Source organism: Scyliorhinus torazame, chromosome 6, assembly GCF_047496885.1.
Source record: "Scyliorhinus torazame isolate Kashiwa2021f chromosome 6, sScyTor2.1, whole genome shotgun sequence".
In the NCBI taxonomy this organism is placed as follows: domain Eukaryota; kingdom Metazoa; phylum Chordata; class Chondrichthyes; order Carcharhiniformes; family Scyliorhinidae; genus Scyliorhinus; species Scyliorhinus torazame.
The window spans coordinates 98,770,275-98,786,205 of NC_092712.1; the positions used below are offsets into that span (position 1 = coordinate 98,770,275).

A 15,931-nucleotide genomic window follows, 5' to 3' on the forward strand; every position below is an offset into this window, starting at 1 on the left:
CTAATGACTTAAAAGCATTTCATTTGTATGTATTTTATAAATGCAATCCTAAAAAAATGCAGAACATTGCAAAAGTTTACTATTAAGAGATCCTTTCAAAATCACAGCACCTCTATAACACCTTAAGGTAATAGACATACCTCAATTTTTGTATCATTGCTATTGGCGTCAGCAGGCTGAATATCAAAGACTTTCGTAGGATCTGCAAAGTCTTGCTCTGGACTAGCTCGGTTTGTATCCACTGATTTGGGTGGTTGCTCTCTCTTCCATCGGTGATTGTAGGATTTGACGTCGACCGAGATATCTGATGATAAGCTCTGGCTAAGTGTGTGGAACGCTCCTAAGATGGAGAAATGAAAGTCAGGTAACATGGCATATCGTATTATTCAGGTGAGCAAGACAACAAATTCCAAATGGTTAACATCAGAGGATCAATCACCTGATCAAAGCATTGATACCTCGGCAAAGCAGTCGAACACAAGATTTGGAATCTCACCAACCAATGTATCAGTCTTGCAGAATGTGAGAAAATAAGATTCAATTGAGATAACAAAGATAGGAGACTTTATCCCATCTTCAGTAGGTATAGATATTTTCAATATTTGTGAAAGAGTTTTAAAAATACCTGCAATTATAAAGCATCTTTCATGACTACAAGACACCCCAAAGCCATTTACTGCAATGAAGTACATTTTAAAGTGAAGTCATTGTTCTAATACAAGAGATCTTTATAGAATCCCAACAGTGCAGAAGAAGGTCATTCGGCCCATCATGCCTGCACCTACCCTATGAAAGGGCACCCTACCCAAGCCCACTCCTCCGCCCTATCCCAATAACACCTTAACCTAACCTGCACATCTTTGGACACTAAGATGCAATTTAACATGGCCAATCCACCTAATCTGTACACCTTTGGACTGTGAGAGGAAACCGGAGCACCCGGAAGAAATGCACACAGGCACAGGGAGAATGTGCAAACCCCACACAGTCACCCAAGGTCGGAATTGAACCTGGGTCCCTGGCACTGTGAAGCATCAATGCCAGCCACTGTGCCGACCTCATGATAACCAATTTGCGGACAGCTATGTCCCAAATGTTGAAATCCGACCCACTACTGTGGTGTCATCAGCAAATTTGAAAATTGAGTTGGAGGGGAATTGGCCACACAGTCATAGGTGTACAAAGAGTATAGTATGGGGCTGAGGACACAGCCTTGTGGGGCACCGGTGTTGAGGATGAGCGTGGAGGAGGTGTTGTTGCCCATCCTTACTGATTATGGCCTGTGGGTTAGAAAGTTCAGGATCCAGTCGCAGAAGGAGGAGCCGAGGCCAAGGCCACGAGTTTGGAAATGAGCTTCGTCGGAATGATGGTGTTGAAGGCTGAGCTGTAATCGATAAATAGGAGTCTGACATAGGTGTCTTTGTTATCTAGCTGCTCCAGAGTAGAGTGCAGGGCCATGGAGATAGCGTCTGCTGTGGACCTGTTGCAGCGGTAGGCGAACTGTAGTGGATCAAGGCAATCCAGGTGGCTGGAGTTCATTCGTGCCATGACTAACCTTTCGAAGCACTTCATGATGATGGATGTCAGAGCCACTGGACGATAGTCATTAAGGCACACTGCTTGGCTTTTCTTTGGTACACGGATGATGGTCAACTTCTTGAAGTAGGTAGGGACCTCCGATTGTTGTAAAGAGAGGTTGAAGATGTCTGCGAATACCCCCGCCAGCTGCTCCGCGCAAGGCCTGAGTGCCCGTCCGGGTACCCCATCTGGGCCAGTGGCTTTCCGAGGGTTGACCTTCGAGAAGGCTGCTCTGACGTCTGCAATGGTGATCTCAGATACAAGTTCAGCCGAGGCTTCTGGGGTGGAGGGCTTGCTCTCGCTGACCTTTTGTTCAAAGTGTGCATAGAATGCGTTGAGCTCATTAGGGAGTGGTGCATTGGAGCCGATCATTTTGCATGCCTTCATCTTGTAGCCCGTTATGTCTTGCAGACCTTGCCATAGTCGGCGGGGGTCCCTGTGGGACTCGAGCTAAGTCCAGTACTGTCTTTTGGCATTTTTGATGGATCTCCTTAGATCATATCTGGCTTTCTTGTATAGGTCAGGGTCGCCTGACTTGAACGCCTCAGACCTAGACTTCAGCAAGCAATAGATATTCCTGTTCATCCAGGGTTTCCGGTTGGGAAACACGTGGATTTGTTTTTTTGGCACACAGTCTTCTACACACTTACTCGCCTGGCACGATGAGCCCTGAGGGGGTCAAGGAGGTTATCCCATTGCTCAAGTGCCCCTCTGCCACTGCTAGGCTGCAAAGGGACCCACACTGGTCCTGAAGGCTGGGTGGGCTTGGGCTGTGGGCTGACCCTGGGACCTTCTCCCGGGATGGGGGTTCTGGGTCTGGACATCCCCTTCCAGCCCTGAGAAGCCTGATGGTCATTCTTGGCATAGTGATCTCAGGCAGCCCTCTGATCAAAATCATCATCCTTGTCTGACCTATTTAAACTTTAAAGTGGCCGTCATAATCTGAACTGCTCTGCGTGGTGAGCATATCAGACGTTTCACTGAAAATGCAAGCCAGGAAGGCTATCCATTTCCTCAGGTCTGCTCCCTCAGCTATGTGTGTTTAAAACTGCTGCTTTTTGAAATGTCAGAGCCTTCCTAGAAAGCCCACAACACCTGAAAAGCCTTGAAATCCCCTGAGATACTTTGAAATGCTTAGTATTCATTCAGTCTCACAGTGCAGTGCCGCTAACCAGCCTTTGATTGACAGCTTATTGGCTTAAATGGGTGGCATAGTGGCACAGTGGTTAGCACTGCTGCCTCACAGCGCCAGTTACTGTTCCCAAAATGGTTTGTTTGCAATTATTCATATTGACAAAATAAATCATCATTTTAAATGGTACATTTCTGAATGATTATTACTTTCATGCATGTAATTTTGCAGATAATGCTATACAGTGCTAATTGCATCAATGTGACAAATTGCACATTTTATATATGTTCAAACGTTTGAAGTTGCTGCATCAGCTTTCTTTTTCCATTTGTGAGAGAAATCAAGAGAAAGTGTGAATTTAAGGGATGGAACCCTTGTGAGGATGATATCATTTTTCAAATTCGGAGCCGGGAAAACCCTGAATTCTTACATGCTGTACTAGCAGTATCTTCAAACTGCTGCATGCATAAGTGGTAAAGATAGAAACATATTTTTAAAATGTCTTGAGTTTTATCCTTTTTGGTGTTCACTATAAAAGTCCTCTCCTAATCTGATGGAGCAGTCTTCTTTTGTGACAAAAACAAAATACCACAGATGCTGGAGATCTGAAATAGTTGGAAAAACTCAGCTTGTCTGGCAGCATCTGTGGAGAGAGAAGTTAACATCTCAAGTCCAATATGACACTTCCTCAGAGTTGCGACTCTCAGTTCCAAAGAAGAGTCATATTGGACTGAAAATGTTAATTCTTTCTGTCTCCATGGATGCTGCCAGACCTGCTGAGTTTTTCCAACATTTTCTGTCACTACTTATTTGATACCAGTAGGAATATCCTGTTGGAGTCAGTTCTTCCCTATTAACCTGTGACGGAGTTATAAATGATAATTTTTGCTCAAAACGTTGTACTAATCATGAAGAAAAGATGTAGCTCTATGGCAGGATATTGTTTAATGTAGAACTGAAAGAAACAACTGTAGTTAAAACAGTTAGCCTAGCAGAGGATATTGTGTGGCTTTTAAACGCCAGGTGAGGTAAAGTCACCATAGTCCCAGATGACCATAGACTGTTTTCCCCTTTGAGGAAGAGAGCTAACTGGTGGTGATTTAACCTGAAGATCACCACACCTCAGGCAACGAGCAGGGTGGAGAAGGCAGGCCTTCATGAATAACCTCAGCAGGTACAGGAATTGAACCCACATTGCTGGCTTTGCTCTGCATCACAAATCAGCTGTCCAGCATGCCTCAGGCAAGGGACAAGGTTGTGAAGGCAGGCCTTCATGAATAACCTCAGCCAGTACAGGAATATGAACCTGCTCTGCTGCCCTTGCTCTACATCATGAACCAGCTGTCCCGCAAAGTGAGCTAAAACAGCCCCGAGCATCTGAAAGAAGCCTTCGCAATATCCCTTTGTACTAGTCAGAAAAAAATAATTTATTGGGCCTTTTTTGGAGACCTGAAGGAGCCCACACAGAGTTGTTAAAAAGAAATAAAGATTTATTACAATACTTACTTACTATTATTTACATAGCACAAAAGATCCTAGTCGGGTCTCGCCTATCAGTACCCAATTAGCCAACTTTACACAGAAGATAACTATACATAGTTTAGGGTGGGGAACCACCCTCTTTAACAGGGGGAGCTCATATTCAGTGAGGCTCACGGGGAGTTTAATCATGACCACCTCGTATATCCAGTGCGGGTTATGACACCCCTCCCCCAAAGTCCAAAGCATCCTCCGACGACTGCAGAGATGGGAGGGCCGTTCTCACTCCGTTCCCCCCCCAGGACCCCGGAGCCCGCCCCCGCCGCCTTGTCCCGCCGGTAAGGTAGGTAGTTTAATCTACGCCGGCGGGACAGGCATTCTAGCACCGGGACTTTGGCCCATCCGGGCCGGAGAATCGCGGGGGGGGGGGGGGGGGCCGCAACCGGCGGGGCGCGATTCCCGCCCCCGCCGAATATCCGGTGCCGGAGAATTCGGCAACCGGCAGGGGCGGGATTCACGCCAGCCCCCGGCGATTCTCCGACCCGGCGGGGTGTCGGAGAATCTCGCCCGTGGTATGTCTTGGGTTGGGGGTGGCAAATTTTGGGCCGCCCTGCCTGGCGTGCTAGAGCAGGGTGTCGGACATCGGTCTGCATTGTGGAATAACGTGCAAGTGGTTTCACATGTCTCGGGTGCAATGGGTTTTATTGTTTTACAATTGTGACCCCAACTGCCCCTAGCCCCCTGCTTTCTCCATGTCTTCCCCCATCCCCTTTTCTGCTCCATCTCCATCCCCTGCACCTTCCCACCTCTCCCCTTCTCCACCCCAGTGCCCTCTCAGAGATCCTCTATTCTGCTTGGCCCTCCGTGCTCTTTCGCTACATCAAGGTGTGTCCCTAGGATGCACATCAGCGACGGAGGCAGCATGCAGTCCCATGGCCAATGATGCCCCTGGCGAGTGTCCTCTGGGGGCCCTGGGGCTGAGGCCCACTTGCCTGCAGCACATGTCTTGCCATGCCACCATGTTCTGGACACAGTCTCTGAGACACAGGTTGTCAGGTGGGGGGGACTCGGGGGTGCTGGTGGTACTGTCCCCACCCCGTAGAGGGGTTCAGGGTTGGCATCCAGTGGTCCCTCCTCCCAGTCAGTGCCTTTAGGGCCTTAGGCATCATCTTGAGACAGAGAGGCAGCTGGATTGAGTTCTGGATGTCCCTGCATCGCCTGGCTCTGCCAGCCCTGGTGTTGACGCTCTCAGCGATGTCCCTCTGTGAGTGGGTTGTACGCTGTTCTGCAGTGCCTCACCAATGTCTACCGGCGTCTGGGACAAGGTCCTCAGCGATCAGGGCATGCTCTGGAGCACCTCAGCAATGCCCACCTGAGACAGGGACATGCTGTGCAGCGCCCCAGCAAGATCCACCTGAGACTGGGACATGCTGTGCAGCGCCCCAGCAATGCCCACCTGAGGCTGGGACATGCTCAGCAGCGCCCCAGCAGTGCCCACCTGAGACTGGGACATGCTCTGCAGCGCCCCAGCAAGATCCAGCTGAGACTGGGACATGCTCTGCAGCGCCCCAGCAATGCCCACCTGAGACTGGGACATGCTCTGCAGCGCCTCAGCAATGCCCACCAGAGACTGGGACAGATCACCTAGCGACTGGGACATGCTCCATATCACCTCAGCAATGCCCACCTGACTCTGGGACATGGTCCCCAGCATCCCAGCAAGGTCCACCTGCATCAGGGACACGTCCCCCAGCAGCTCAGACATGCTGTCGACACGCTCAGTTATTGCCGTCACCGACTGAGCTACGCCTTAGGTCCATACCTCATGGTGCTGACATCATGTTCCAGGCTCCCCGCTGCGGTCACCGGCCTAGCAGTGTTATCCTCAGTACCATGCATTGCCGGTGCTATCCCCTGCACCCTTAGCCATTGGGACTCCTCCAGGTGTTTCTGGACCTGCTGGAGTGTCGCTGACATCCCCCTCAGCGTCTCACGGCCGCACTCTATCAACTGCATCAGCTCCGGGTAAACCGGGTCTGGAGGCTGAGCATCTGACTGGGACTCAGCTGGGTCCTGGGATCCAGCAGACCTCTGACTGCTGACCCCCCCTGGACTTTGCTGCCTCCATTTGATGTGCAGCAGCAACTGTGTGGTGCTTACCAGATAGTGCCCCAGAAGCCTGTCCACTACTTTCTCCCCCTGAGGTATGTGTCTCTGCGCTGGTGACAGGTGGGGATACAGCGTGACACGATAAGGTGGCATCCTCGGAGCTCTTCTCCAAGGTTCTCATGAGAGGCGGGGTGGGGCGATGACCCCGGATGGGTTGGCACCTTCAGGTGGCGATCCTGTGGGAGAATGGACATGTGGTCAGTGAGAGGGAAGGATCATCATGATGGCATGAACAACACTCATGTGACAGGTCATCTGCGGGTGGGGGCGGTGGGTACTCACCTTTGTGATGCAGGCCAATCTCGGCATCGGTGACCAATCTTTCCTCAGCCACTCCTGTGACTTCCCGATCCTCATAGAAGGCTGTTGTCCGACACCCCGCCGTCCATCTGTTGTGGGCCAACCTCTCCTGCGGGGACATAGAGAGGGCATTGTGAGCTGCAGGCTTCATGTATCGCGGGTGGGTGGGAACAGGCGTGGGCACCACTGCTGGGCCTGTGTGGGCTGGGGCACAGTATGTGCTGGGCGAGGGCGGTGCCAGACACATGGTCATTGGGGCAGGGGGGACGGGGATGTCATGCGGGACCGGTGCCAGTGGGCTGATGCCACGTAAAGTACGGTGGAGGTCATTTAGCATCTTGCAGAACTGGCCACTGGGTGGCGATCCTCATGATCACACGCCCCGCTCTAACGGCCGTTGCCACTTCCCCCCAGGCGGCACTGGCTGCCCTGTGGCTGACTCCCCAAGCCCCTCAGGGGAACAGGACATCCCGTCTGGACTCCAACAGTCTGGCCCGATTGGCATTTCCGAATCTTGGAGCTGGTCAGCGCGGTGGCAAGCTCTGCGGGATCGGTTTAAGGGCTTCTCCCGCTCGTTAGTGGAGAACTGGCGGGTGCAATCCCAGCGGATCAGCTGACAGGACATGGGGAACTGGCGGGTGCAATCCCAGCGGATAGGACGTGGGGAGCTGGCGGGTGCAATCCCAGCGGATCAGCTGGTAGGACGCGGGGAGCTGGCGGGTGCAATCCCAGCGGATAAACTGGTAGGACATGGGGAGCTGGCGGGTGGAATCCCAGCGGATCAGCTGGCAGGACATGGGGAGCTGGCGGGTGCAATCCCAGCGGATCAGCTGGTAGGACATGGGGAGCTGGCGGGTGCAATCCCAGCAGATCAGCTGGTAGGACATGGGGAGCTGGCGGGTGCAATCTGAGGGGATTAGCTGGCAGGACATGGGGAGCTGCCGGGTGCAATCCGAGGACATGGGGAACTGGCGGGTGCAATCCCAGCGGATCAGCTGGCAGGACATGGGGAGCTGGCGGGTGCAATCCCAGCGAATCAGCTGGTAGGACATGGGGAGCTGGCGGGGGCAATCCCAGCAGATCAGCTGGTAGGACATGGGGAGCTGGCGGGTGCAATCCAAGGGGATTAGCTGGCAGGACGTGGAGAACTGGCGGGCGCAATCCCAGTAGATCAGCTGGTAGGACATGGGGAGCTGGCGGGTGCAATCCCAGCGGATCAGCTGGCAGGACATGGGGAGCTGGCGGGTCCAATCCGAGGGGATTAGCTGGTAGGACATGGGGAACTGGCGGGTGCAATCCCAGCGGATCAGCTGGTAGGACGTGGGGAGCTGGCAGGTGCAATCCGAGGGGATTAGCTGGCAGGACATGGGGAGCTGGCGGGTGCAATCCCAGCGGATCAGCTGGTAGGACATGGGGAACTGGCGGGTGCAATCCCAGCGGATCAGCTGGTAGGACATGGGGAACTTGTGGGTGAAATCCCAGTGGATCAGCTGGCAGGACATGGGGAGCTGGCGGGTGCAATCCCAGCGGATCAGCTGGTCGGACATGGGGAACTGGCAGGTGCAATCCGAGGGGATTAGCTGGCAGGACATGGGGAGCTGGCGGGTGCAATCTGAGGGGATTAGCTGGTAGGACGTGGGGAGCTGGCGGGTGCAATCCCAGCGGATCAGCTGGTAGGACATGGGGAACTGGCGGGTGCAATCCCAGCGGATCAGCTGGTAGGACATGGGGAACCTGTGGGTGCAATCCGAGGGGATTAGCTGGTAGGACGTGGGGAGCTGGCGGGTGCAATCCCAGTGGATCAGCTGGTCGGACATGGGGAGCTGGCGAGTGCAATTCCAGTGGGTCAGCTGGTAGGACATGGGGAGCTGGCGAGTGCAATCCCAGTGGGTCAGCTGGTAGGACAGTCATTTGCGGCGTGAAGCCAATGGTGCCTCGGTAAGTGGACCAATTAACGTTGGATATCAGTCACGGCCTCGCCGGGTCGGCTATCAGGAAACTATCGGCATTTCCCGCTCGCTACCGCACTTAGACCGATTTTGGTGAGATCACACCCATCAAAATTTGCACAGCTTGATGTAGGTTTAAGGATGTTTCAGTCAACTATTTATTTTGAGTAGTTACATTATTGATGCCGCATACTAACGTTCGTGCAATATATCTGACAGGGAGGTGCCATCTTAGCACAATTCGGCTACCTTTCGTAATCTCGACAAAACTCGGTGACGGACTCACTCGGGGTCCTTCTGCTGTATTAAAGTGATACTTTGCACAATTACAGATGGTGTGAGTTTGAAATTTTGCCCAATTAGTATTACTAGCTGCTCGAAAGTATGAGTGTCGGACACCGCAGGATAGGTGAGGCTCTGTATCACACCGCAGGCATGTGCGCCGCAGGCAGTTACCAAAATGACTGTCTGACGATCATTGTCTGTGATGCTATTGGCCTGGGAAAAGAAGTACATTCTTTCCACATAATGAGTCCAATCTTCCAAATTGGCATCAAATACATCTAATCTTCCGGACAGAGGGACGATAAATGAAAAGAGTCCAATCTTAATCCAGCAGAGTTAGGGAGGTGGCTTAACCGACAAGAGTAGGAGCGTCAACAGCAAACCAGTTGAACTCTCGTCACCAGTTTTGTAGACCACGAAGGAGCCCACACCAAGTTGTTAAAAGGAAATAAAGGTTTATTACGATAACTATTATTTACACAGCACGAACGATCCCAGCCGGGGCTCTCCTGTCAGTACCCAAACTAGCCGACTTTAAACAGATGCATGGGGCGGGATTCTCTATTGCCCGACGCTGATATCGTAATCGGCGATCCGGCGGAGAATCCCTGCTTACGAGCAAATTGGGGGCGGCGCCTGTTTTCAGATGCTCCACCCCCTCCAAAACAGCATCATAGAGCACGTCATTGGGACGGACTCAGGACGTTCCCTGAAGACCCTCCCCCGATGCTCCGCCCCCGATGGGCCAAGTTCCTGACGGCACGGGGCACGTGTGCTCTCAGTTTGCATGAAACCGCCGTGGCGGCTGCGGACTGTGTCCAGCGCCGCCACAGTCGGGGGGGGGGAGCTGTGCTGCTGGCTGACGGGCCCTGGCGAGGGCTGTGGGTACTGGTGTGTGTTGGCCCGGGGGTGGCGAGGGGATGTCCAGGGGAGACACTATCTGGCAGGTCGGGTCTGCGCGTGGCCGGCGTAATGTTGTACGGCGCGACCACTGCAGGTCGTCGCCGTGTGTATGCACGACCACGGACCCGGCAATTTTCCAAGCATTTATATCAGGAAGGCTGTGCATTTTATGTGGCGCGGCTGCTAGCCCCTCACCCATCGGAGGATTGGTGCTGGGGCCTCGCTGATTTTTTTTGTTGTAAAACCTCTTCCTCTGAACATAGCCTCAAAATCGGGGAATCCAGTCCATGATTTAGGATTCCCCATCCCCTTTAACGGGGAAGCTCATATTCGGTGAGGCTCACGGGGAGTTTAATCAATGCCACCTCGTAAATCCTGTGCGGGTTATGGCAGGCCTAATTTTCTGCCGTTTATGGGACTCATCTTAATATGGCCAAAATGCTGTAGGGCCTTGCCTTTTGTACTTCCACACAGAATCCTGTTAGAGGCCTGGCACCAATGAGATTCCTGTAGCATTGTGCATATTGCTAAGAGGACATGATTTCTTTTCCTATTGTGAGGCAGCAGTGCTAAGCACTGTGACACCGGGCTATTATTTCTTGGCCAGAATGGGAATCAAATCCATGCTGTTGGAGTCAGTCAGAACCACATTGCTAACCATCTAGCCAACTGAGCTAACTGGTCCCTATTCTGTCATTTGTATGTATGCTAAGTTCAAATTTTTTCATCAACTGTTTCAGCTGGGAAATGGCTGCTCTACATTTGAGCAGATGTCAGGCAGATTTACTGTGGCCAATATGGCCACGGTCCCATAAAACTGTGAAAATCATGTCCAAGAGATATACTTTTGGGTAAATACGAAAGGACATCATTCAGGTCACTTCAGCCTATGTACCATCCAAAGCTACATATCTGCATCGACCGATGATCCTTCTTTTACTCCCATTCATGAAGATTCTTCATTTTAATGCTGAATCCGCAGGTTAAAATCGATATTCTTCCTTCCATATAATGACATTTGCCAAGCCCCAGAAAATTACCCTCCACACCATGTGCCAACACCCACTGCCAAAACTAGATTGCAATGCTGCCAGAATTATTTAATAAACACAATACACATTTTTGGCTCTATGATGGGGAAGTATCACAATAATACAATTCATGTCATGTCATGACGAGTGTTGATATAAATATACATATATATATACACACATATTTATAGATGTTATGATCCTTGACCAGACCCCCAAGTCTTTGCTAAGTGCTCATTAGGGACCAATAATGTTTTGTTTAAAACCAACAAAGTTTGTGATTCAGGACACTTACAGAATTAAGCCATAAGATTCCACATGTTTTGAACAAACAAAAATAAACTTTACTACAGGGTCAGAAAGATAAAACGTTTAACGTTCAGGGTTGATATGTGGTATGTATGAATCAACAGACAAACTGTCTCAATCACAGCACTCTCGGTAATAAATTACAGATGCAACCAAAATAGGTTCCACAGGTTTTGCAACAACCCGCTCAGATCTCTGTAACTCTGCGAGTCAACTATCTCACTGAAACTCTGTTTCTCTAACGAAGGATTCTAATTTTCACCATTGAAGATCTTGCGTTGGAATTCGCTCCAAAAGTCGCTCCAACTTGGATAGCTTGAACAACTGCCCACATCACAAGGTTTCAATCTCATCTCCAGAAATTCCATTCCTCTGGATTCCCAAGCACCCACTCAAGCACCAACTCACAAGCACAACTTTAGCTTTTTAGCTGTGCTGAGCAGAACACTACTGCTCCAATGGGCTACGTTTGCAGCATGGAATCACCTTCAGCTGCCTTCTAGGATCTCCAAAGCTTCTCCTGAATCTTCTTTGATTACCAGGGCTTCTCCTGAGCCCACTTTACTTAAAATCTGCAATCCTCAGCCATTGCTCCAATTGGAGCCTCTTTCTCGGCTCCTCTCATTCCCCTTAACTTAACTGGGAGGACCTATCTCTGTCCCCTATCTCTTTTGCTTTCCTGGAACTTCCAATTGAGACTTCTCCCTGTACCCTGCCTGGGACACTTGTTTACTATGGCACTCTGCACCCAGTCATCTAACATGGGTTTCTGCGCCACTTTTTAAAATATGCACGAGCACACTGGCTGCCAGAGAATGTAAGAAGGCTGAGCTACATACATGAATCCCACTCCCAGTCTGCATGGGCAAACGTTCTGAGGCCCACCAGAAATTGAAATTTCCAACCTCTGCTCTCAACATCAAGGTAAGTTTGAATTTAATAACAATATACATATATAATCAATATGTATATATATGTATAAATATCTGCATATTTATATCTATATTGAAACCATTGTGACCTCGTCTGTTATCTGTACAGAAAGACTTCTGTGCGTTCCATTAGTAGATTTAGAACTACAAAGCAAACACGTAGATTACAGCTACTCATTAGAAGCTTCCCGTAGTAAATCCCTATTAATATTAAGTGAATGTCAGGAATATTCTTTGAAGGATATACTTAAAATGTGATTATCCACCAAATTCTATATGACTATTGGAAACAAAATTTTTAAAAATAGTCAAAGAACAGCTGACGACAGGAAATCAGATATAAAATGCAGATACAATTAATGAAGTTGATAGCATTGCTAAAGACTGTTTCAATTAGTCAAGGATAACCCTTTCAGAGAGGGGTGTGGGATGATTTGGTGCAAATCATACAAGGCACCATCTGATTTGTTGGACCTTACACCATCTGAAATGATGCTGGCAGAGGGCATCACTTTCTCATTAAAACACATCATGCAGATTTCCACCGAAGCTTTCTACACATTCAGCATTTTCACAAGACACTTTCATCAGACATGCAGGAAATTATACCACCTATTAAATCAGATGTACAATCAACTGGACAATAGGACACCAGGATGTCTGCAAGAGACTTCTGAAGTCTGCTGCTTCATCAAAAAATAAAATTCTTTAGGAAATTAGAGAGCGTCAGCAATACCTGCTTTGCACTCACAGTAATGTCAAAGATCTTAGAATCAAATTTCCTGCTACCTTCGACAAGATAATTCATCCCAGAACGTCACTGGGTGTCTGCAACATTGAGGTTTGAGCCACGATGATCCAGCAAATCAGGAACTTAATGGTCTCTGAAAAGTTTGAAATTTAGCACTATGAGCAGACCAGCCCAGTGCAATACATCATACTGGATGAATTGTTATTTGCTCTATTAAATCAGATGCTTAAAGCGTGTTTCTTTGAAACGGATTAAAGTGTCTTTCTATTTTTTACAAAGCTGTTGCACTTCCGGTACTTGCAACTTAACCTCATCTGCTACAACATCAATGCCATGAAATGTTACCACAGATTCACATTGTTTCAGGGCCTGCTCATTAAAAGTGCTCCACAGGGCTGCTTGCAGAACTTGTAATTCCTTCCACAAGCTCATATCCCTGCCAAGCTCTTACAGTTGTCAGTTCTTTTTAAAACTTATGACTATAGGGGATCTTACAAATTGGCTTTTCCTCTCCAAAGCGATGATTATTTTTGTAACATGCCCTGCATTGACCTCTTTCCGATTACACTTTCATATCGCCACAGTGGACACAATGAGGATCGTGCCACAGTCAATATTCAACAATGGTGCTCATGTGCCATGAGGTTATGAACAAGCCACCGTGAAGATTTTTTTTTGTGACAATGATATTGTTAAAAAGCTCATAACCATCTGAAAAATGGAAATAAAATGCAATATTCACAGGAAAATAATGAATAATACAATCAACTTTACCTATTACGTAGCATATTTTACTTTCTATTAACGATTACTCATGCAACACAAACTCCCCCTGCAGTGTCTCTTTCCGGTACATTCCTTCAGTGTTCAGTTATTAGCTAGAATAAATAGACCTTAGTGAGAACAAGTCAGCACCATATCACTCTGTGACACATCATTCTGTGCTGCTTTTACTTAAGCGCAAGAATTTTATTTCATGACTTCCAAATTTAAAATATTATCGGACTTTCTGGCTGTCAGGTAGACGTGCACACTCTGGATTGGGTTGGAGTTGTTTATTGTCACGTGTACCGAGGTACAGTGAAAATTATGTTTCTGCGAGCAGCTCACCAGATCATTCAACAGATCATTAAGTACATGGGAAGAAAAGAAAATACATAATAGGGCAACACAAGGTATACAATGTAACTGCATAAGCACCGCCATCGGATGAAGCATACAGGGTGTGGTGTTAACGAGGTCAGTCCATATGAGGGTCTTTTAGGAGTCTGGTAACAGCAGGGAAGAAGCTGTTTTTGAGTCTGTTCGTGCGTGTTCTCAGACTTCTTTATCTCCTGCCCGATGGAAGACGTTGGAAGAGTGAGTAAGCCGGGTGGGAGGGGTCTTTGATTATGTTGCCTGCTTTCCCCAGGCAGTGGGAGGTGTAAATGGAGTCAATGGATGGGAGGCAGGTTCATGTGATGGACTGGGCAGTGTTCACGACTCTCTGAAGTTTCTTGCGGTCCTGGGATGAGCAGTTGCCATACCAGGCTGTGATGCAGCCTGATAGGATGTTTTCTATGGTGCATCTGTAAAGGATGTTTTCTATGGTGCATCTGTAAAAGTTGGTAAGGGTTAATGTGGACATGCCGAATTTCCTTAGTTTCCTGAGGAAGTTGTAGCCATCTGGGATGGCCACTTCCAGAATACAAAATGGACATTTGCAAAGATTGCAGGGAAAAATGGACAATGTTAAGAAAGCAAGCAGGCACAGAGCCTGTCTACATATTGGAGCCACAGCTCCCAGACAAAACTGAAATTGTAGGCCCATTAGCATATGGATGGCCCATCTCCGGGAACAGGGAAGATACTTAAGTAACCCATCTGGCCCCAGATCTCGCGGCGCCAGTTCCCCATCTGGCCCCAGATCTCGCGGTGCCAGTTCCCCAAACCGAAAGCAGAAAACAAAGCAGGCAACGGCCACCTAGAACACGCCCAGCCATCAGGTCACCCACCCCTTTATTGGTCAGGATCAATACGAGTGATCAAGATATGCCCCAATTAATTGGGGCCAAGTTTAAGGCCCGCCCAAAAGCACACAAAGCCCCTTCAGGTATAAAAAGAAAGCCCCAAGAGAGAATCGCTCTCTTGGAATTGGCTCTCAAAGCGGAGAGACCCTTCCACCAGCTACACCAGAAGCAAGTAAGTCCAAGGTCAACGCTCACTACCAGTCGGACGACATTAGCTGTTCTCCTTTACCACTTCGACCCCAGCAGCCTCAGATCTGAACAACAGCCATTGTTCCTCTGACTGAGTGGGCACCCGAAGCTAAATATAGGCTTTAGCATTAGAGATAGTTTAGTCTATAGTATTTTGTGCATGAGTTGATATTGCTGTGTGTGTAAATAAATAGTGTTGGCTTTGAACTAACTAACTGGTGTAGGGGCTCTTTGATCAGTATTCCCAGGTTTGAACCTTGTGGCGGTATCGAAAGATACCTGCCGACTCAAAAGCAAACGTAATTAGAATTAAGGAAGGCGACCATATTGACTGCATTATTTAGAACCAACAAAAGAGAGCAACATTTACCGGCGACCTCTGATGGGACTCGACCTAGAAGTGGCCTAGTCACTCCGAGAGAACCTAACTTTGAACTGGAATCCAATTGGAAACAGAAAAACCACAAGTGTAAGAACGATACTGATCAAACCTCCAAGATTCGGAAGTGTGTTATTTGCATGCGCTCTAACAGGGATATGAGGTAAACCTGAGAGATTTTGTTGTGTAAAACTGTCGGGAGTTTTGTAGGCCGGAAATTAGCGTAAGCCGTACCCGTGTGTACATCACCGCTTTATCACCCCCTGTTCCAAATTCAGTAGAGAACCCAGATAGAGAAAATGGCAATGAAGGCAATGGAACGCCTTATGAACCCCCAGGAATTCGAGGCCACAGCGACCAGTAGAGTAGGACAGGTCCTGTATGGTAAGAAGAGATCAGAAAATATCTCAAAGGGAAAGGATGGCCCCTTTGGAGTGAATTCTGCGCCAATGATGAAACAGGTCCCGGGAGTATCTACTTGGTGGGAGAACCTGACAGAGATCCGTAAGAAGAGCTTAGGGAAAGCTCGCAAGCCT

General features: G+C 48.9%; 1 protein-coding gene across 3 annotated transcripts in view; it reads right to left on the reverse strand.

Annotated features, from left to right (window-relative positions):
* The window catches only part of LOC140424910 (plexin domain-containing protein 2-like), a 557,096-nt gene that overhangs the window by 284,631 nt on the left and 256,534 nt on the right, over positions 1-15,931 (reverse strand). For all 3 annotated transcript variants that reach the window (XM_072508546.1, XM_072508544.1, XM_072508545.1), the window contains exon 3: positions 141-340. In XM_072508546.1, the coding sequence (XP_072364647.1) occupies positions 141-340 (200 nt within the window). The remainder of the gene's footprint in view (positions 1-140; positions 341-15,931) is intronic.